The sequence below is a fragment of the Danio rerio genome, chromosome 3, assembly GCF_052040795.2.
Source record: "Danio rerio strain M-AB ecotype USA chromosome 3, GRCz13ab, whole genome shotgun sequence".
NCBI classification, from domain to species: Eukaryota; Metazoa; Chordata; class Actinopteri; order Cypriniformes; family Danionidae; genus Danio; species Danio rerio.
Window position 1 is genome coordinate 18,549,752 of NC_141023.1, and position 23,831 is coordinate 18,573,582.

The following is a 23,831-nucleotide window of genomic DNA, read 5'->3' on the forward strand; positions in this document are numbered from 1 at the left end:
CATCTCTACACACATGCAGTGTCCCAGCGGAGGTGCTGAAAAACCCCCTGAGTATTATGGGCACGCTTGAGTGTCATCTGTGTGAAAAGCCAGCGTAATCTGATAATCTGCTGTAATCTCATTAACAGGTAAAATGACTTAATCGCCAGAGCATTAAAATCAAACTTAATTAAAAGCGGCCCATCAATAGTGAGGGTGACTCCTCTGGATCGAGATCATTTGGGTGGCGTTTTTATCTTTTTGCCCTAAAACCGAATGAATAACAGGAAAATAAATCCCCTCAAAAGCAAGATTATATTGTCAAGAAGCCATGCTATCAGGGGAATTTTAATGAGTTCAGCTCTGTTCCAAAGCATAGCAGTTCCAAAGACAGCAGGCTAACCACCATGCAAATAAGCAGAAACTCAAATAGTGCTTGATTGAGAAAGTTGTTGGTATAGCCTTGCCTAGTAAATGCTACTGCAGCTAGATTAGCAGGAGACGAGCTTTATCTTTCAGTCTGACCCAATGAAAAGTCTATAAAACTCCTTATTTTCAATAGAGATGAAAGAATTTGAGTTGAAAACAGAATGCTGTGAGCACACTGCTAGTCGTGTGACAAAAACTGACCAATCAGCTTCATATTTTGTATGTAATATTCACATTTCGGTTGACTAATTACCTCAGACAAACACAGAACAACTTAAAAACTGCAGTGCTTTTTCATTTTCTCTATAAATAAAACTTGTATCAGAGCTGCAGCAATGGTTTGTCAGCTTGTCATCCTTAAATGGTTGATGGTCTTCTAGAGAATGTAGCCAATGTCGAGACTGTTATGCATTTGTTTTTTGATTGTATGCATGTAAAATATTTCTGGTTTGATGTTAAATGTCTATTTAATATACTGAGTGGTCATAGAATTATTATTAAGAAAAGGGATGTCATATTTAACAAAGATAAAAAGATGTAGATAAGAATCTCTTGTTTATGTTAAATATGTTGTTATTATTAGGCAAGTTTCATATAAACAAGTGTAAATGGTCGGAGAGGAAGCCTAACATCTTCCATTTCAAGGCTGATTTAAACATTTATTTTGAAACTCTTAAAGGACTTTCAAGTTGTAAAGCGACCAGAACTGTGAATATACTTAAAAAGCTAAACTCCTCTTCTCTTTGGTGAATGTTATGTATACCCGCTCTTGTTTTTTATTCCTTTTATTGGTCTCTTTTACCTTTTTGTTACTTTGTTTGCACGTTTATGCTAAAATGCGAAATATTGTAAGACTTGTTATGCATTTGACTGGAAATGTTCAGCAAATACAATAAAAATAAAAATAAAGAAAATGCACCTATAGCCACCTCGCCAGCATCATGGCCCCGAACCCAACAAATGCCCCCTGGCCACAGTACAACTACCAAGTGTTGACCGGTCCACAGTAATTAAAAGATTAGGGACGGCTGGTGTAGCCGATTCGTAATTGTAATAATTGAGCCATCTTAAGAGGCGTAATGATGTCTGTTTCAGTTGGACATTAAAACAAACATGCTTCTAAAAGTTCTTAGTAATGCAAGTGGGAAGATTTATAGTTTGCGTGTTTGAAATGACACAAGTGTGAAGCTCGTCATTTAAAGGGCCATGAAACCCCCCGTTTCAGCAGGATGTTTTCACACCTCTAGTTTGAAAAAAGTCAGGAAAAGGGTTGTCTAGCTCTGTTTGGGTGGGAGTGTCGGGGGAGGGAAAATGGGCAGGGTTTGAATAAAAATGGGAGTTGCCATGTGGGCACGCGCTTCTGACCGAGGAAAAACAAACACACATGCAGGGGAAAAGACAGTCTGTGTAATGACGGTGAAATGTTTGATACCGCACGTCGGATAAGAGAAAAAAGCCTCTGCATTTCTCTGTAACTCAGATGCACTCGGTAGGTCAGAAAGCCATGTGTGTGTAGACTATCCTGTCACAAAATGTGGCAAATTCAACACGACGGTTAGCAAAAGTTTGCTTACAGTGTTCACGTGTTTACACACAGAGAGCAGCATTTACAGCGGATCTTTCAATATTGTAGTGATTTTAACATACTGTAAACTAAGTAACTTAGAAATCATTTTGACTAAGGTCTGTCTTTAAACACTGAAAGAGTACTGCTGACCATACGAACTATATATTTGCCATCTGAATGAACAAAGAAAGAGCACTTATCGCACACACTTACCGAATCTGTAGACAGGGCAATCAGCACATACTGGAGCTGCGTCTTTTTTTAAAGAAGACGAGCAGCAAATACGGATCTTACCATTGATGAGAAATGCTCTTGAGTAAAAAAATGTTCCAAACAAACAAATTTTTGCCGCGCGTCACGAGCTCTGATCCACACGTTAGTCCAGCAGCGCTCTCATAAAGAGAAAATAAAACAAAACCTTCAAATTATGAAAGCAACACTGGCGACCCATATCTCCAAACAATTCTTACTCTTTTCCCACAACTTTTGCCAACATGATGTGTGTTGTCTCTCTGCTGTCTGAACACTGTTTCAGGTACAGTCTAAGAAAGCTAGCATGCATATTAATAAAGTTGCAGTGCATACATAATGGAGCATGCTGATTGGTTTGAACCAAGCCATACTCATGATTGAATGCAACACACTCAGAGATGTAATACGGGACACCCAGGTACGAACATCTACACACTGTAATACACGATAAGATTTCATGGCCGTGATGCAGCTTCAAAAATTAGTTTTAAACCGGAAGTACGAATTTGCTCAAAATAACGCAAAAACAATAAATTTTCACTTTTTAGTGTAATATAGGTGTCCTAATAGTGTTTTTAGCAGTGTGGGACACATATACAACTGTCAACAGCTCAAAAAATGTGTTTTGGTGTTTCATGATCCTTTAATAATGCACTCGAAAATAAAAAAAAATTGGTTTGCTGTTTGTTCAAACTACTTATATAAAATAAGCTGAAACAACCAGTGGTGGAAAGAGTACTGAAAAATCATACTCAAGTAAAAGTACCATTACTTGCCTAAAGTTGAGTAAAAGTATCTGTTGTAAAATTACTCAAAGTATGAGTAAAAAGTAGCCCTTTTAAAAGTACTCAAGAGTAGTGAGTATGACACTGTTAAAAGCTGATGCGTTTACATGTAATTTGTACATGTGTGTGTAAATGTAACATTCTGTAGTGCATTTAGTTATTGCCCAGCAGGCACACGTCAAAAGACAATAATATTAGGTTAGATTTAAGTTGTGATGTCAGGTGACTAAAATTCAGCATCTAATCAAGTGACATTGATATTTGGTTGATTTTAGGTTGTTAGAAAGTGACCAAAATCCAACGTTGAGTCAACATCTTAAACCAACATCATATTGATGTCAAAAACTGCCATTTATTTATCAGGTATGGCAACCAAAATCCAACGTCTGATAGACATCACAGTGGTAATGTCCACACAACGTTAAGCTGTAACATCATCAGACGTAGATATGCATCTAAGTGGAGTAAAAGTACCAATACTGCACATAAATGTACTCTAAGGAAAGTAAAAGTACACATTTTTAAAACTACTTAGTAAAATACATTTCCTGAGAAAAACTACTCAATTAGTTTGAAAAAATTACTCAAGCAATTTGAGTATTTGTAATTAGTTACTTTACACCACTGGAAACAACCTAATTCTTGAGTTCTTGGGGAAAACTTTTATCGTCAACCCACTTAAATTTGCAAAGACTACTATGTTACCACAATTCCTTCACGTTGTTCCATCACAAATCGTGTGTGTGAAACCCAGCATTTTTTTAGTGTGGTATAAAAACCACTTGTGGTATTTTACAGCAACACACACACACACTGAGATCTCCAGCACGATTTACAACACAATGACCTTGGACTGCACCATCACAGAGCACCTCTCTCTGCCTCTGCCGCTCAAACTCTGGCCCCCCTCTGGACGATTAAAACATTTTCTGACGAAATAGGATTTGTTGTGTTCCCTGGCACAGATGGCACCAGATTGCTCTTTTGGGCAGCCCTGGCAAGAAAGGGCACATCACACGGTATATCTTCGCTCTGATCCCTGTATCTAAATCCGGATGGCACAGACTGGCCGATGTGCAGCAAAGTGAGCACCCTGGTTTTTGGCCCTGCTACAGAAAACTCTTGGCAGATGTTCAAACCTTGCTGTCGCTTTATATCCATCCACCTTCATTTCGCTTATGGGACCCTGTTGGGTCAGGTAAATCCAGAGGTACTCTGGAGTTTTACTAACCTTATCGTAGATTTCATAACATTTGTACACATGGATTTACCCAATACCCCCCATCTGCTGTGTGAAAGCTCTGCCCGACTGTTGCTGATTCCCAGTTTACATACCAATTTGACTACAGTATATAGCAAGCGGAATTAGGATTAGCTTTTCCCATATCAAAGTACACTAAAATATCATATCAAATGTACTCAGATGGTGTCCAATTTCTGATGGATTTTTATTTGATTTATTTCATTATTTACAGCATTACAGAACTTCATTTCTATTGCCTGTTACTTAAGTGTATGTCTTTGCTCTACCAAAAAGACACTTAGTTAATCCAGTAATACCTATGAATGTGAAGACAAAAAAAAAATTGCACAGCCGGTTTAGGTAAAAATGCAGACAGTATCTGTATGGTTGGTTACCAAAATGGTTATCTGCATATATTAATTGTTTGTAATTTATTTATTTGTTTGTTTGTTTATTTGTTTATTTTACTCAATTTACTTTATTTATTTTAAAAAAAGAACAATATATCTGTACTAAAATGGTAATCTGACAATATTATATGTTTTAATGCATTGATATACAACATTTATTTATTTATTTATTTATTTGTTTATTTATATATTTATTTGTTATTTTATTTATTATTAATTGGTTGGAGGTTGGAGGAAAATCCTTTCCTCAGGTGAAGGAGTTTAAGTTTCTCTGGGTTTTGTTCACGACTGAGAGGGATGCAGCGTGAGATTGACAGGCGGATTGGTGCAGCAGCAGCAGTAATGCGGTCGATGTACCGCTCCGTTGTGGTAAAGAAGGAGCTGAGCCAAAGGCAAAGCTTTTGATTTACCAGTCAATCTAAGTTCCTACTCTCAACTATGGTCATGAGCTTTGGGTCATGACTGAAAGGACAAGATGTCGGATAGAATAGGCCGAAATGAATTTCCTACAAAGGGTGGCAGGCACACTCTTATGGAGAGGGTGAGGAGCTCTGACACCCGGAAGGAGCTCGGAGTAGAGCCGCTGCTCCTCCACATTGAGAGAAGTCAGCAGAGGTGGCTCATCTGTTTCAAATGCCTCCTGGAAGTCTACCTAGGGAGGTGTTCTAGGCATGTCCCACCGGGAGGCCTCGGGGAAGACCCAGGACACGCTGACAGGACTATGTCTCTTGGCTGGCCTGAGAACGCCTCGAGATCCCCCCGGAAGACCAGTAGGTAGTGTCTGGGGAGAGGGAAGTCTGTAGTTCTCTCCTAAGACTGCTGCCTCCGGCTCCGGAAAAGCGGTCGAAAATTAATGAATGGATTTATTTAAAAAAATAAAATGTATTCATTTATTATAATTATTTTTTTATTTATTTATTTATTTTATTTACTTTTTACTTTATTAAATTTATTATAAAAATGAACAATGTATGTACTAAAAGGCTTATTTGACTATATAAGATGTTTTTTATTTATTGGCATACACCACCTATTGTGAGACCGCAACTTGCCCTTAAAGAGAATAGGAGATGAGACTCTGATTGATTTAATGCATGTTACATCCCAAAACACACCTTTAACTCATTAAGACAATAAAGACAACACTTTTACACCATTCACCAGATGCACCAACCATTTTTCCTGTCTTTAAAATAGCAAAAGTGAATTCAGACATGCTGTAAGTGCACCTAAACCTCCATGACAATAAGAAGTACTGGCCAGAATTTATTCAGCCAGAATTATAGCACTTATAGAACTTACACGGTAGTGTTAGTGTCACCAAAAAAGTAAAACCCACCTGTAGAGCGTGCCATTGCTGGCCGGCCGGATGGGACTCAAACAGTCCATGTGTCCATCAGGAATGAAGCCTCTCTGTTTGCGAAAACTCTCCACTCCTTTCACCACGATTGCCACTCCATCCCTGACTCTGTTCCTCAAGCTCATCTTCCAGCGGTCGGTGATGATGCTAATCAGTCCCACTGGGAAGCTGTCTGGGGGCGCAATATTGGGGTTTCCCACCGCAAGGCTAGGGATAAACCAGATGTAGCCTGGACCAACCAGACCCACTTCCCTGGCCATGGAGAAAAGATACTGGGCCTCATCGTGAGAACAGTAAACCAGCAGCACTTGCGCGTCGATCTGTTGTAATAACCGACGTGCACGGAGATCATTCATGCCGTCCGCCGACATGTCAAACGTCAAGGTGTCCTGCAGCTCCCACAGGAAATACGAGGTGTCGATGAAGGAGCGGATGTAGTCCACATAGGTGTCATAGCCCGGGTATAGACTGGTTACCACCACAAAACTGTCCCAGTTGTACTCCTCCATTACCTTGAACATGCCGTTGATCTGCTGTTCGATGGAGGAGCCCAGCTGGAGGAAAGTAGAGCCGTCACCCTGCGAGAGACACGGGACAAACAGAGATCAGAAGCATTTCTACATAAGACACTTCAAATAAACATCCACTTCAAGATTGGAGAAATTTCACTCAATTTAACTGGCTCTAGAAATCAGCTGAAACAAAATGGATTCAAGAGTCCCCCAAATGATGTTTTATATTATGATCAAAATATCTTAATATATTACATTAAATCGGAATAAATTCACACATATATATTTCAATTAAAATTGGGATAATTTATACATTTTATTTTCCCTTTGATGGGTTGCAGCTGGAATGGCATCCGCTGTGTAAAATATATACTGGATAAGTTGTCTGTTCATTCCACTGTTGCGACCCCTAATGATCACAGCGACTAAGCTGAAGGAAAATAAATTTATGAATATAAAAATCATAAATAATGTATAAAGATTTAAATTATATATATATATATATATATATATATATATATATATATATATATATATATATATATATATATATATATATATATATATATATATTAGGGATGCCACAATTTTCAATACAATATTGAACCATTCGGTACGATATCCGGGGTTCAATACACACTTGTGAATTGTGTTTCTTTTGGTTTTACGTTTAAATAATTTATGTGCATTGTGTGCCTGTGTATGTCTACGAGCTGAGATGAGGAAATTCCTCCACACGAGTAAATAATCAATCACTAAGCTCTGAAGTTAGAGGGTGCTTAACCATCATTTCACACTTTAACATGGTAAGCTGCGGTGAAGTGAGGCTACAGTACGAGGAAGCACAGGCTTCGTTTAAATCTGCGGCGTGGAGACATTTTGGTTTTGCCCTTGTATATACTGTAGAGGAAAAAAAACGGCGAACAAAAAAAATGACTGTGTGCAAGCATTGTTTTACACCAGGGGTGTCCAAACTCATCCTGGAGGGCTGGTGTCATGCAAAGTTTAGTTCCAAGCCCAATCAGACACACCTAGGGTAGCTAATCAAGCTCTTATTAGGCTTTCTAAAAACATCCACGCAGGTGTGTTGAGGCAAGTTGGAGCTAAAATCTGCAGGATGCAGATGTGTGTTTGTTTTACACATTTCACGTATAGCCTACTCAAATAGAAACACTTCACCATCTCGCACCCAACTTTACATATGTTTATTTTCAAAATGTAGGAATTTGTGTGTTCCACTGATTGTACATGGGCTATTAGCAGCTGTCAGATTTCAGTGTCCATTTTATTTTATTATACAATACACTAGGAACTAGTGTACTTTTCTTGGCTTTTAAGTAAAATAAATGAGTATTTTAATAAATTGTTTTTATTTTTTTCTTAACCTCTTACTGCCATACTCCTATTGCCTAAGCATAGAATAAACAAATTGTATATGTAAAGTAGTTAAAAATACTAAAACTAATGATAGTACATATATATTAAATGTCGCATATTACTACAGAGCAGGGGTCACCAATCCCGTTCCTGGAGGTCTGGTGCCCTGCAGAGTTTAGACTCAACACACCTGCCTAAGTGTTTCAAGTATACCTAGTAAGACCTTAATTAGCTTGTTCAGGTTTGTTTGATTAGGGTTGGAGCTAAAATCTGCAGGACACCGGCTTTCAGGAAGAAGTTTGGTGATCCCTGTTATAGAGCAATAATTATACAACTGTAACTAATGTATTTCTATCATAAATGTTATCTTTATTTATACGTAATGTGATAAAAACTTCACAGCAATTTTAAAAGTTATTTCTTATTTATAGTGTGAACCATAATCACATTCTTTAAATATACTCAGATCAAAGTTTTTTTCTTTGTTTTCATTTTTTTTCATGTCCAGTCTTTCATGAACAAGTATCAACAGAATATTAAGCTACAATTAATTGCTTTTGATTCTTGTGCAAATATTACATTTACTTCTATCTAAAAAAGCTTTTTTTCGCAAGAGAAAGATAACAAACATCAGGTCGTAGATGCTATTTAGCGTGTATAAACAACATTTTATCATTTTTGAAGCAGTACATGGGGACTGAGTCTAAACTTGACCGAGTTTGAATCAAGCAGATGAAGGCCAAGCGCTGCCACGAGAGGATATTCATATTGAAGCGTTTCCTAAGAGAAAAACTAGACTCACACAGTGATGTCCTTCAGACAAAAGCATTGGGAAAGTAGGGTAAGCCTGTTCATTAGGCCGGGAACAGTAGACGTTACGCTCTATTCCACCTGTTCTCTGACCTCTTTAACTGCTCCAAAAATCACAGAGCTTGAATGCTCATGTCATTGACTGACCATTGCTTTTCAAAAAGTACAAGGTGTGAGACGAGAACACTCAGAGCAATATAATGGGTAAGGTATTTATAAGCTGCTCCCATTACAAAGTTACAAGCCTGTTTCTATAAAACTAGATCTCCAGAGCCTTCTGGTATTGTAGGGGGTCAGAACATTTCTACAGGACCGAACTCAATATTTAGTAAGGGATAATGTACATTCTGCCGGTTACTCTCACAGTATAAAACCGAACAGGCCTTTATTGTGCAAAAAACAATCATCTGAGTGTACATCCTTTGATTGATGGAAGTTGTAAGATGGCTATATGTTTTTACAGTACGTGCCATTTTCTGGCTGAACAAAGTACTTTTCACCTACATTAAAAAAAGTGAAACTACTGTGTCTTTCATTCAAAGTACATTTTTATCTTGGGTTAAAGTCACTATGACCTTTTTATGTGAAGCTGCTTTGACACAATCTACATTGTAAAAGAGCTATACATATAAAGGTGAATTGAATTGAATTAAGTGAAAAAAAATGATGGTTTCTGATTATAACCTGTTTTATATTTAATTTGCCTTAAAAACATAAAACTATCTAACTTTTCTCCCCGTCTCTCACACACATACTGTAGGCTATACTAAATGCACACGTTTCATTTCCAAACACACCTTTTAAATGTGGCAGAAACTCTCGACAACTGAAAATTACTGGATGCTGTGTCTTTAATGTGGTGTAAAGATTATTATTGAAACATCAAGGAGGACGCAGCAAAGACATATTACTTATTAAATTAAAACTACTTTAATTGTTATTTTATGCAACAACCTTCAATTTAAAAGTGAAACATAAGGGCGATCTTAAGCAAAAAAAGACCCCTAATGTGTTTTATGGATTATCTTAAACTGACCAGTTGCTATATATTTTATTTTTTTATTTATTTTTATTTATTTTTTTATAACGATGGAACTTGCAACCTTAGTTGACTAACAAGGATTTTCAGGAATGCCCCTCTGGGCGGGTTGTTGGATTTGCGGGGGCGTTCGTTTGCGCTGGCCTAACAATGGAAAAGGGGTTGTTCTTTGGGCCACCTGGTGGATATTGCGTAAAGCACATAAATGTTTTTTTTTTTTTTTTTGTGAAAAAGTGGCTTTTGCTGCTGCGCGTGACAAATTGCACCACTGTGCGTGAAGAAACATGCATTCTCTGTGGCCACATCTGTAGATTTCCTCATTATTGAAAATAAAAACATGTGCACACAAGCTTTATAGTGTGACAACATCAACACATTATATGTGCCTAATATTCTAATAAACCGACAGGCTGGAAGTTTTGAGTTTTGCAATTGTGTGAAGAACGTGCGTATAGAACGAAATTGTGTGTTTATATTTGTTTTAAGGTTTTACATGTTATGTGTGTAATGGAGGCCAGCTAGCGAAGTGCTATGCAGGTAAACCTCACTCCTTTGACCTTTATAGTTGCTCTAGTGACAGACGCCAGAGGCCATGGTCTTTAGCCTCCTTTTTAAAAGCAACCGACTCCTATACAAAGAATCGGTGGTTTGTTACAGCTCAGAATGAGTTGGGTACAATAGGACCGATGGGTTACACTTGGGGGCTTGTCTGGGATGGGAGTGAGGTTTAGAGGGGTGAGTGCTAAAGGTGCTCTAGCGACAAACGCTAGAGGTCATGGTCTTTACCGACTCTCATACAATGAATTGGCAGTTCATGCAGCTCAGACCAGGTTAGGTGCAGTAGGACCGATGGGTTAAATATGTTTTTAAAGAAATTAATAATGATGTGTTGTTAGAATATTAATGATACGGTCACACCAAAAAGTCGAGTGTGCATTATCTTCTAATCATTGAACAGAATGGATTCAATTATTGTGCTTATCACATAAATATATCGTGCTAATGTTGCATTTCAAGAAATTTTCAGCCTGATCTCATGAGAAAACCTAAGTATTTTACGTTTTGCCAGTTTAGTGGCTAATTCGTACAAATTTGTTCGAGTTCAGTTGTACGAAGTTGTGCAATTTTTTTTTTTAAAAGGAGGCGTGGGACCTAACCCCACTCCTAAACCCAAGCGTCATTGGGGGATGAGCAAATCGTACTAAATTGTACGAATTAGATCGTACGAATTCATATGAATTAGCCACTAAATCAAAAAGTTACGAATTGCCGTGAGATTTGATATGCTGAACAGTAAATCAGCTCATGAGAACAATTGCTAAAGAATTGTGTAGGGTAAAAAGAACAAGAAAGATTTGTAGTAATTGTAAAAATAGTCTATGTGAGAACCAAAATATACTTGTTGATTCCCTCTGTCTTCAAAAAGCATTATTGATTTCAAATGACCTGATTTAATACTGTTTAATATAGATACGTAATACCAACCTGTGTTAATCAGTAACTAATGATTAATTAAAGCAGACAATGGGGAAGTTGAGATGTATAGCTCTGACCCATTTAGGTAATTAACACATTCATTTACCCTAGCAGTTAATACTAAATGTAGGTAAGGAATTAACACATGACGGCACATTTAATTAAAGCAGAGTTTGATGTATTGCTGATCTATTAATCAGACTGATCTATTTTTAATGAATGGTTTGGTTGTTCACTGTAGTCTTGCATATATTTTATATGCATTACTTTTGATTTTCTATGCAAAATCATACCAGTATTTTTAAGTTACCATGACAACCTGCATTAAACACCAACTCAGGCTTACTGTAGTCAGATCGCTTTGTATTAAAAAAACCTAAAAGCTAAATTATAATACCAAAGTGGCACGAGGAAACAACAGAATGTGCCAAACACACTTATGTGAAATGCTTCTAAATTGAGGACGGGCTGCAGTGGTGCTTTGTATTGCATAATGAGGATAATGCATTGTCAGTGGAGATTATGTCAAGCTTATGTCATCTTGAATTTAATCGTTCTGTCTCCCTCTGCTTTTATCCGTATGCGCTGTAATTGTTGGGGTGTGTGTGAGTTTGCATATTGTTGAAAATGTGTACTGCGGTCTGTCACTGGTGCCTTAAAAGAACTCGGTGACCCATTTGGCCCCGCCTCCTTCAACTCCAGGCCCCTCCTACTTTACACTAATCCCCACCCACTCTCTCTGACATCACGTGGAACATCTAAATGCAGAGCTTTGGAAAGGATTACAAGCCTCACCGTCAACACATATGGACACCACAGAGAAACCCCAGCCCGTATTAATGCTTGTTAACATATTTCATGCATATCCTTATCCAGCAATACGTAAATACAGCAGGCTTTCCGACAAAACACACATTATTTGTGCTCAGGACTGTGTCTGTGAGTATAGGAGGATTTATAATTCTACTCTGCCACATGTTATGGAGGTATTATGTTATTTTGCGGCACAAACATTAAGCATTGTAAAACATTTGGAGCAGCTCCAAAAAATGATCATTTTATTTTTTATGTTTATTGTTTTTATGTTTTAGTTAACTTGATTTCAATTTTAAAAAGATTTCAGTGTTAACTGTATTTGTGCTATAAACTTTTCTAATTTTATTAGCCATTCTGAAAGTTGACTAGATTTAAAATAGTCCGTTTGATAAAGTTAGAAACAGTGTTGGTGGTAACGTGTTATAAGTAACGCGCGTTACATAATAATAGGGCTGGACGATTTGGCCTAAAATTAAAGTTTCATTTAATTGAACATTTTAACTCGATTACAATTAATGAATGATTATTTTATATATATATTTACTTTTTTCTCCTAATAGTTCACTGATGTACAGTAAATATGCTCACATATTACAGATTTTTAAATAAAGGGTGCATTATTTGATTTAAAAATAATTGAATATATTTGAATATAATTGAAATAATCTTTGTTTATTTATTGAACCTCAACGTTGAACAACTCAAATTAATTCACACTTTGCTTGAAACCAACAGTCACTTATTTTACAAGAAAAGTGAAAATAAATAACTTGCATTTTTGAAAACATTAATTATTTTCAATGTTTTTTGTAATAGAAAATATGCCGTCTCAAGGTATCTCTGGCGTAGCTTCCAATCATCTTCAATGTAGTGCAAACGTGCGACTTGTAGTTAAATTTTTGGGTCACGTGACTCCACACGCGGTAGGGAAAGTAATTTAAAAAATTGACCTAAAAAATGTTATCATTTATCGGTCCTGAATGTTGATTTCGATTACTTTTCGATAAATTGCTCAGCCCTACATAATAATATAACTTTGTTAAAGTAATGAGTAAAGCAACGCAATACTTTTAAAAATAAGTAATATTATTTGAGTTACTTTTAGAAAAATGTAACGCAAGTTACTTTTTACTTTGCTTAATTGGCTTTTACAAAATATATTGCAAAATAAAATTAACTTAGTAATTAATCACATTCTCAATGAGAGAGCATGCTGCGAGGAAACAGACCGTCGGCTCGCACTCATCATCATCATCATCAGGTCTCTTTTTTCACAGCAGATGAGTCAGTGTACTACTCTAGTTACTGAATAACTCAGCATATGGGTTTATTTTGAGTCAGAGAAGGTATCTGGTATGTTAGCACTGAAGAATTGAACTCGGTTTAATTGGTTCAACAAGGCAAGTGAATTAGCCATGTATAAAAACCTAAATGTTAGAAACATTGAACCAGCTTCCCAAAACTCCTTACCAAACACACTGTATTAAGGAGAACATTTTTTATTACACTGTGTTTTTAAATGACTTTTATCATTTGGTGCTTGTTTCAGAGTTACTTATTTAAAAAGGTCTTATTTGTTAACCTGTAGTTAATGCATAAACTAACATTAATTAAAATTGTGTGATATTAAAAAGAATATTACAAAGAACACTTAACTTAACACTTGCATTTAAAATCATGCATTAATTAATACTGAACAATGATTGATAAATTCTGTAAAAGTATTAAATACATTAATTAGCATTCATGAATGAAACCCTAGTTTCCCAGTGATGGGTTGCAGCTGGAAGGGCATCCGCTACGTAAAACATATGCTGGATAAGTTGCTGGTTCATTCCATTGTGGCGACCCCAGATTAATAAAAGGACTAAGCCGAAAAGTAAATGATAAAATGAATAATGAAACGATATTGTATATTATTAACAACTAACAATAACAACTTCTACAGCACTTACAAATTTTGGTTAATGTCAATTTACTAGTACATTTTAAGATACTTTAAAATTTGATATTAAGATTAGTTAATAATCATGAACATTTTAATTAATTAACAGCTTAATAACTGCTTTAATATTAACAAAAGTCAATAAATTATGTAGTGTTCATTGTTTGTTCATGTTAATAAATACAAACTTTCACTAACCAATGGAACCTAATTGTAAAGTGTTACCTGTTAGTTAAAAAAAACCTAAAGTATCTATGTAACAGTAAACTAATATTAACAAATAAATGCTTATTTTAAAGTGCTACTAACAAAATACATGCATAGTTACATTTGTATCAATCTGCATCTGTCAAAATAAAGTGTCAAGTATTACATTTTGGGTATAAAGTATAAAAGAAATCCACCTTATCAAGAAAAATGGGGTGACTCTTTTATTTATTTACCAATTTATACTTATATTTCTGACTGCTGTTAAAAATGACAGTCAACACATTTGTCTTGTCATCCTTTATTAAGAGCATAAGGTATGTTTACCTTATTTTACCTTAAGATTTTATTTGTATACGATTTTGACCTTACTGTAAACATTTGTTCATGCCAGCAAAGACTTCTAAACTGTGTGTGTGAGTGATAAAAGCTCCCATGTGCACTTCACAATTCTTTTTTGATCCAAAATCACACACAAATATTCACTTTTCACCTTCTCTCTGTGGTTTTCTCTTGGCTATCTCCTCTCATTACTCAACTGTAGGTGTCCTGGTTCAGTCAAAAGATAAATATAATAGCTTAGCCGCTTATGCGCGCTTTATCTCCAAAGAAAACTTCTCTGTGTGTGTTTCTCCGTGTGTGTGTGTGTGTGTGAGATAGAGAGTCCACACTGCTCACCAAAACCTGTGGCTCTGTGCACAGCCAGATAAAGCAAATCTCTCGCGTCCAAGCAAAGCAAATATCAAGAGAAGCCCAGTGAACCAATACAGCTTATGAAGAAATCATAAAGGTATATATCGGCAGAGGATGTGTTCATTTGCTATTCTATTTCCTCACACCTGAAAACGGTTAACGGCGCCTTCTAGATCTCCACCCGCGCAGCTGAAAACAGCAAGAAGGCTGCATTGATCCGTGATTGACTGCTGAGAGGAAACACACAATCATTTCATTCTCATTGTGCGCTTGACGTATGAACACTCGCTTCGCTATGAGATTAGATTCTGTAACACGGCCCGCAAGAACAACACAGTCCAAATAAATGATTTTTTTTTGTTGACTAAATTGGATTCTGGTTGTAGTGGGGGGATCAAGGGCATGGCCGTGAATGTCTAAAGATTTTTATTATATTTTTTTTGCAAGGGAACAGATGACCAAAATATAGCCTGACGTCTACATTTGGCTTAGTAAAAGACTAAGAATAAGAGACAGAATAAGGTTACATGCGGTAACAAGGGTTCTACATGCACAACATGTATGTAGCGTATTGTTCTATTTCATTTACTAGCATTATAATAACCTTAGAGACTGAGAGCATAGGACTATATATAGCCACAAGGAATAAGGTTAAGTTCAGGGAGAGGTGTAAGGATAAGATGGCGCTCTAGGGTGGTTTTTAACAGCAGATGGCGCTCTATGCTAATTTTTAACAGCAGATGGCGCTCTAGAGTACTTTTTGACACCAGAATGTGCTCTAGGCTAGTTTTTAACAGCAGATGGCGCTCTAGGGTAGTTTTTAATTGTAGATGGTGCTCTAGGCTAGTTTTTAACAGCAGATGGCGCTATAGGCTAGTTTTTAATTGTAGATAGTGCTCTAGGCTAGTTTTTAACACCAGATGGTTCTATAGGGAAGTTTTAACAGCAGATCGTGCTCTATGCTAGTTTTTGACAGCAGATGGCGCTATAGGCTAGTTTTTAATTGTAGATGGTGCTCTAGGCTAGTTTTTAACACCAGATGGTTCTATAGGCTAGTTTTAACAGCAGATCGTGCTCTATGCTAGTTTTTGACAGCAGATGGTGCTATAGGCTAGTTTTTAATTGTAGATGGTGCTCTAGGCTAGTTTTTAACAGCAGATGGTTCTATAGGGTAGTTTTAACAGCAGATGGTGCTCTATGCTAGTTTTTGACAGCAGATGGCGCTATAGGCTAGTTTTTAATTGTAGATGGTGCTCTAGGCTAGTTTTTAACACCAGATGGTTCTATAGGGAAGTTTTAACAGCAGATCGTGCTCTATGCTAGTTTTTGACAGCAGATGGCGCTATAGGCTAGTTTTTAATTGTAGATGGTGCTCTAGGCTAGTTTTTAACACCAGATGGTTCTATAGGCTAGTTTTAACAGCAGATCGTGCTCTATGCTAGTTTTTGACAGCAGATGGTGCTATATGCTAGTTTTTAATTATAGATGGTGCTCTAGGCTAGTTTTTAACAGCAGATGGTTCTATAGGGTAGTTTTAACAGCAGATGGTGCTCTATGCTAGTTTTTGACAGCAGATGGCGCTCCAGGCTAGATTTTTAAACAGCAGATGGCGCTCTAGGGTAGTTTTTGACAGCAGATAGTTCTATAGGGAAGTTTTAACAGCAGATCGTGCTCTATGCTAGTTTTTGACAGCAGATGGCGCTATAGGCTAGTTTTTAATTGTAGATGGTGCTCTAGGCTAGTTTTTAACAGCAGATGGTTCTATAGGGTAGTTTTAACAGCAGATGGTGCTCTATGCTAGTTTTTGACAGCAGATGGCGCTCCAGGCTAGATTTTTAAACAGCAGATGGTGCTCTAAAGTAGTTTTTGACAGCAGATAGTGCTTTAGACTAGTTTTTAAGTGCAGATTGCGCTTTAGGGTAGTTTATTATTGTAGATGGTGTCCACTCTAGTATTTACCAGCGGATGGTGCTTGCTAAGCTAGGCTAGTTTTTAGAGGCTGCTGTGTGGTAGGTTTTAACAGCAGATGGCGTTCTCGAATTTATTTATTTTTTATCAGCAAAGGGTGTTCTAGGTTAGTTTTATATAGTAGATGGCGCTCTAGGCTAGTTTTTAATAGCAGGTGGTGCTCTAGGCTAGTTTTTAGCAGCAGATGGCGCTCTAGGCTAGTTTTTAACAGCAGGTTGCGCTCTAGGGTAGTTTTGGACAGCAGATGGTGCTCTAGGGCAGTGGTTCTCAAAGTGGGGGTCGGGACCCCCCGAGGGGTCGCCGGACAATGAAGGGGGCTCGTCGGTGATTTCCAAAAATCTATTTATTTTTAATAAACCATAAGAATTACCATATTTTATCCATAACCTACTGAAGAAAAAAATCGTTTATAGTTACTATATACTATATAGTTCCTATAGTATCTTATAGTTACTATTTATATTGGATTGTGACCCTTAGGGGTAATTACATTATATTAAAGACACAAAGACTGAGACGTCACAAAGAAAGAAACGTCAGATGCAGCAGATTGATTTCATAACACCAGGTTAAACTTTCTGGCCCATTTAAAGCACTGACATACATTAAAAGAATTAAATAAAGAATAGACTTGGGTCTATGGTGTGTGCGCGCCATTGCATCACCTCAGAGGATATTGGGGGTCGCAAGTCACAGGCATTGTCATTTTGGAGGTCGCAGGCTGAAAAGTTTGGGAAACCCTGCTCTAGGGTAGTTTTTGACTGCGGACGGTGCTCAAAGCTAGTTTTAAACAGCAGATGGTGCTCAAGGGTAGTTTTTAACAGCAGATGGCGCTCTACGTTTTTAGCAGCAGATGGTGCTCAAAGCTAGTTTTAAACAGCAAATAGCACTCTACTCTAGGTTTTAGCAGTGGATGGTGCTATAGGCTAGTTTTTACTCGCAGTTGGCATTCAAGGCTAGTTTTTCACAGCTTCACACCATTTAGGATAGTTTTTAATAGCTGACGATGCACTAGGCTAGTTTGTACCAACAGATGGCACTCTAGTTTTTACCAACAGACAGCACTTTAGGCTAGTTTTTAACAGCAGATGGCGCTTTAGGCTGGATTTTAACAGCAGATGGCACCTTAGGCTAATTTGAAACAGCAGCTAAATTTTAATTGCTGGTGAAGCTCTAGGCTAGTTTTTAACAGCAGGTGGTGCTCTAGGCTAGTCTGAAACGGCAGATGGTGCTCTAGGCCAGTTTTTAACAGCAGATAGTGCTCTAGGGTAGTTTTTAAAACCAGAGGCTGCTCTGTGGTATGTTTTAACAGCAGGGGGCATTCTAGAATTTATTTATTTTTTATCAGCAGAGGGTGTTCTAGGTTAGTTTCATATAGTAGATGGCGCTTGAGGCTAGTTTTAAACAACTCTATTTCTCCTTAACTTTTATTGAGTATGGGCGTTTGTTGAAAATTACTTTCAGAATTGATTCAAAGGAGGTCTGTGATACATTTTTGGAAACGGATGAAGGTTAAAAAACTCTGTTGACTTGCCTGGAACGATGCCTATTAGTTAATCAATACTTGAGTCATTTTTAAAGCCAAAATAGAAAGTGGAGCATTTGCATTTGTCTGTGTTCACCTATCACAGCAGTATTTTAGGTTACTATGGTTACAGCGGCCCATTTCTGTTAATCAGCCCCTGATTAGAAGTACTTTGTCTTGAAGTCATTGTGACCTTGTCCTGCAGTTTGAATGCTTTCAGTCTCGTCACTGTTTCTGTTTGACTGCATCCTGGATGTTAGTGTTTTAAGTGGGATTATTTTGTTTCTGAACTTTGTTTAGTGGACATATTGCATGCCTGACATTTATTAAAAACAGACCATTAAAGCATGACCTCAAACTTTAATCAAAAATTAATCTCACAATTCATGTTTCAATGTCATGTTTTATGAAGTGATTTTAAGAAGATGCTTGTAAATCATGATGGAAATCATCAGTAGATGAACCTCTTAAAGGAAAGGATATAAAAATGTTGGTTGCAAAATGGTCATAAAACTTTCAGTTACAATCAATTTAGGTGGAGAAAAAACACCTTGATTAATATTATAGTATGTCCAAATGCTACAAAAAAGCATTTAAGAATGAATAATAATAAATAATAATACATTTAGAGGAAAATGGTGAACAAATTCACAAAAAGCACAAACATTCATTCATTTTCATTTCTTTTCGGAATGAACCGCCAACTTATCCAGCAAGTTTTTACGCAGCGGATGCCCTTCCAGCCGCAACCCATCTCTGGGAAACATCCACACACAGTCATTCACACACACACACACACACACTACGAACAATTTAGCCTATCCAATTCACCTGTACCGCATGTCTTTGGACTGTGGGGGAAACCAGAGCACCCGGAGGAAACCCACGCGAACGCAGGGAGAACATGCAAACTCCACACAGAAACACCAACTGAGCCGAGGTTCGAACCAGCAACCCAGCGACCTTCTTGCTGTGAGGCGAACGTGCTACCCACTGCGGCGCCAAAAGCACAAACAGTAATAATATTTAGAAAATGAAAATTGCGACACCAATCACACTTTTCCCTTAAAATAAATATTATCTAGCATCACAGTGGCACAATGGGTCAGATGGCATTTCTGTGTGGAGTTTGCATGTTCTCCCTGTGTTCATGTGGGTTTCCTCACAGTGCTCCCGTCCGTCCGTCCATCCATCCATCCATCCATCCATCCATCCATCCATCCATCCATCCATCCATCTACAGTATCTGTCCGCCTGTCCATCCATCCATCCATCCATCCATCCATCCATCCATCCATCCATCCATCCATCTACAGTGTCTGTCTGTCTGTCTGTCCATCCATCCATCTACAGTGTCTGTCTGTCTGTCTGTCTGTCTGTCTGTCTGTCTGTCTGTCTGTCTGTCTATCTATCTATCTATCTATCTATCTATCTATCTATCTATCTATCTATCTATCTATCTATCTATCTATCTATCTATCTATCTATCTATCTATCTATCTATCTATCTATCTATCTATCTATCTATCTATCTATCTATCTATCTATCTATCTCTGCCTGTCTGAATATACGTAAAATGTAATACACTTTTTTTTTATTTGGTCTGGTTGAAAACGGAATATATTTATTGAACCTGCAATATTCTCCTGCTTGCCATTATGTTCTGCGGTCCTACAGTAATAAAAAGTTTTCATATCCAGATATATGGTTCTAGCGTTAGAAACAGACATATTCTGCTCCAGTGCATTGAGTATTTTGAATAAAAATATAATCACATGCTGAAATATGGCCACAGAATCACAAAGCAACAGTTTCAACTCTCTAGACGTCATGAACCAAACGTCAGAGGTCCATTTTATAGCTTCATATTGTGCCATAAATAAACATGATGTTTTTTTTTCTGAATTTGTTCCTGGAACTGTGCTCATGTCATTGTTCAAATCTATTTGCATAAGAGCAATAAAACAGACAGGAATCATCTATTGTCTCCTGTAGCTTCATTTGGAACTGGAGCAAAGGTCAGCTGATCTCAGTTTGGTCTGACCAACACTGTGATTCACTAGAGGATGTAGAGAATTGGTTATTGTAAATGTAAAATAGTTCAGTAATGATCTATGTGAAAACATACTCTTTAGCAAGTAACTTATAAAATACTCTTGACTTACTACTAAAATAGTGACATTACTTTAAGGTTGGTAATTCATAAAAGAAAAGTTTGATGCAGAAATCACTGTGCTTAACTTTAAGTAACTGCCTAAATAAAGTAAAACGCCAATTAAAAAACAACATTTGCAATCTTGAATTTTCAGTTTTTTAAATCAACCCAGACTCATTCTGAAAACGTACATCTATACATTTTTGGAGACCACCAAATACGTCCTAGGAGCTAAGGTTTTTTTTTTTTTTTGCAGTGTTTGTTTTCACGAATATACCAGAGGCAGCTGTGTTTGTTTTTTGAAATCTCATATTTCTTTTGCGAGTGTCGCTCGCGCCTTCTATTCTTACATAAATCCATCAGAGGCGACTGTTTGACTGACTGACTGACAGACGGACTGACCGACAGATCGACTGATCAATCCTCCTCCTTCCCTAAAGCCAACCAATAGTATTTTAAAAAGCAAAGATTGACCCGCCCAGCCACTTTCCTAAACCCAACCAACAATTTTAAAAAGCAATCCAGAAAAAGAAAAGCCCTTACCTGATAATAATTGTTGGCTTTTTTTTCAGGGTTAACTAATGTGATATCCCAATTGCAACATAGAAATACTATAGACTGTAATACTGTAGGGAGATATCTCTGTAGACTGATGCCATTTTTCTGGATTAATTATTGTGATCTCCTAAATGTAAAAGAGAAATACTGGGAAATCTCTGTAGACTGAAGGCAAATGTCAACAAAATCACCTGTTTTGTCTTTACTTTAGACATTACGCAAGAGAATCATTCAAACACTAGTTCTAAAGTGACATTGGTAAATTAGTAAAGGCTTCTACTGTTCTGATTGTCAGCTGTAGATGTGAATGAATGGAGGGAGAAAGTAGTTCCTAATACAAAAGAATTTTTAGATTCTCCGTGTTTGATTTTCTTTATATACATGAGCAATATCACACTCGTAGCAGTGAGATGTGGCTGTATATTGTCACTGGTGGGAGGCCAGTGCTGATATACAGCCATATCACACTGCTACAAGTGTGATATTGCTCATATATATATATATATATATATATATATATATATATATATATATATATATATATATATATATATATATATATATATATATATATATATATAAATATATATTAAGGGTGTCACGATCCTCCAAATCCTCGATTCGATTACATTTTCAATTCTAAAGGCACGATTCGATTCGATTTTCAATTATGAATAATCAATTAATGACCAATTAATTATTTGTAGCCTACCGTTTAAACTACCTGATCTGCATGGTCTTTGTTTTACCCATAAACAAATCATACAGTACATAAACATACAGTAAATGAATGAAGGCAAGATACACACATAATTACCACCTGTCAATCACTTTTTTCTGCGGGACTCGTGAATAGGCGGTGATCTGTGTCGTTAAAATGGCGTCGGTAAAAACGACGCACAAACCAACAGGAACCAGCCAACAGTATCTGAGGTGTTCGCTAAAATGACAACGTACAAGTGAGTGAAAGATTGAAGCAGTCCTCTGACTGCCTGGACCTGCTGTCTCAAGCTCATATGGCTGTGTGTGCGTCTGTGTCTGTGTGGTCACGTGATGTGCATTTTCAGAGGTAGAGAGGAAGGAGGGCTGCTCAGAAACGCTACACGCCACTGTGGATGTCAAATCGTTGTCATTCTAAAATGCCTTTTAAAAACAAACACAGTGTAAACAGGGCCTGAGTGTGTACTTTTCGCGAGCGGATTTGCAACGGGGGCGGGCAGAGGATTGCGATGCCGATGTTGTCTATCGGACGAACAGTACGTAATACGTACATAGTAGAGCTTGCAAAACTGTGTTTTTTTGTCTACAACACGAACGTTGTCAACATAACTCACTGCAAATCCAAAATTCTTACACACCGGCAACTTCATTTAAAGAGGAGAGGGTTTAAGTTCTGTCGACGGGTCTCCTGCGTCTGCACAGTTTAACAAGCACTTCAACAAGCCTGTTTTTTTCCTGCTTGGCAAGCCAAGCTGACGTGACATGGGGGCGTGGACGCATCGACAATTCTATTTTTTGATTCGATAATCGAAATTGAGCATAAATTTGAGCGGTTTCGATTAAAAATCAAAATCATGACACCCCTAATATGTATATATATAGACTTTACAGACCTGAAACTTGCCTATAGCACTTATTCATTATTGCTCTTGGTTGTGTAAATTGCTTCCTTGTCCTCATTTGTAAGTCGCTTTGGATAAAAGCGTCTGCTAAATGACTAAATGTAAATGTAAAATATATATACATATATATATATATATATATATATATATATATATATATATAGAGAGAGAGAGAGAGAGAGAGAGAGAGAGAGAGGGAGAGAGAGACAGAGAGAGAGAGAGAGAAAGAGAGAGAGAATTGTGCAATATTGTTAACCACTATAGGGGTGATCAAATGTATATTTATATTACCTGTTATATTATTAATAATAATATTATTTAAGATACTAATCAGTGTGAGTTATTTTCTACCATCTAAGGAGCAAACCCCCAGTCATCTTGACATGACATTCTTCATGGGGGATCAAGGGTTATTTAGTGAGGTCAATCCCCCAGTAATTTGCAGTTTGTCAAGTTTTTGTCCTCAAACGTATCCTGTGTGTAGTAGTTCCTTACACATCTTATCCAAAGCCTTCTGTTTTGTTTTGTGGAAATGTAATACAATCGAAACCAGTCTGAAAAGTACAGAGCAGCGTGTTTATCTGAAAACAATTGCACTTCTTAGAATGTTCATCAGCCAATCAGAATCAAGCAACTCAGTGGCGCCTTAGAATAAATATCAAAGTCAATATCAGCTTGGTTCCACACAATTGATTTGTGTTGGGACAACATGATGGAATAAAGTTAACTTGTTAGTTTTTACAAATTTATGTGGATTGAGCATGAAACAATGAAGTTGCAACTCAACAATTGTGTTGTTTCAGCTCATTTTATATAAGTAGTTTGAACACACTTAATTTTTTGAGTGTATAAGTTTATAAATATCAGTATAAATCAAATTATAACAAGTTAGCATTTATAAAATAAGCTTGGATGTAAATTACTGCATCATTCTTTGTTTCCAGCCCTTTATAGTAATAATTTCATATGAATCCACCCCTTACATCATCTAAAAGATAAAGCAAATTAATGCTTAATGATGTATCACGCACAGAAAAACTAACCCAAACAACGCCAAACTACATTCAGGCAGAGGAAAGCAATAGAGCTTGTAAACAATGGT

At 37.0% G+C, this 23,831-nt stretch overlaps 1 protein-coding gene across 1 annotated transcript in view; it reads right to left on the bottom strand.

The window, feature by feature from the left end:
- The window catches only part of grin2ca (glutamate receptor, ionotropic, N-methyl D-aspartate 2Ca), a 129,580-nt gene that overhangs the window by 58,391 nt on the left and 47,358 nt on the right, over positions 1-23,831 (bottom strand). Inside the window, 1 exon segment of the mRNA NM_001365787.1 lies at positions 6,005-6,603. Coding sequence (NP_001352716.1) covers positions 6,005-6,603 — 599 coding nt within the window.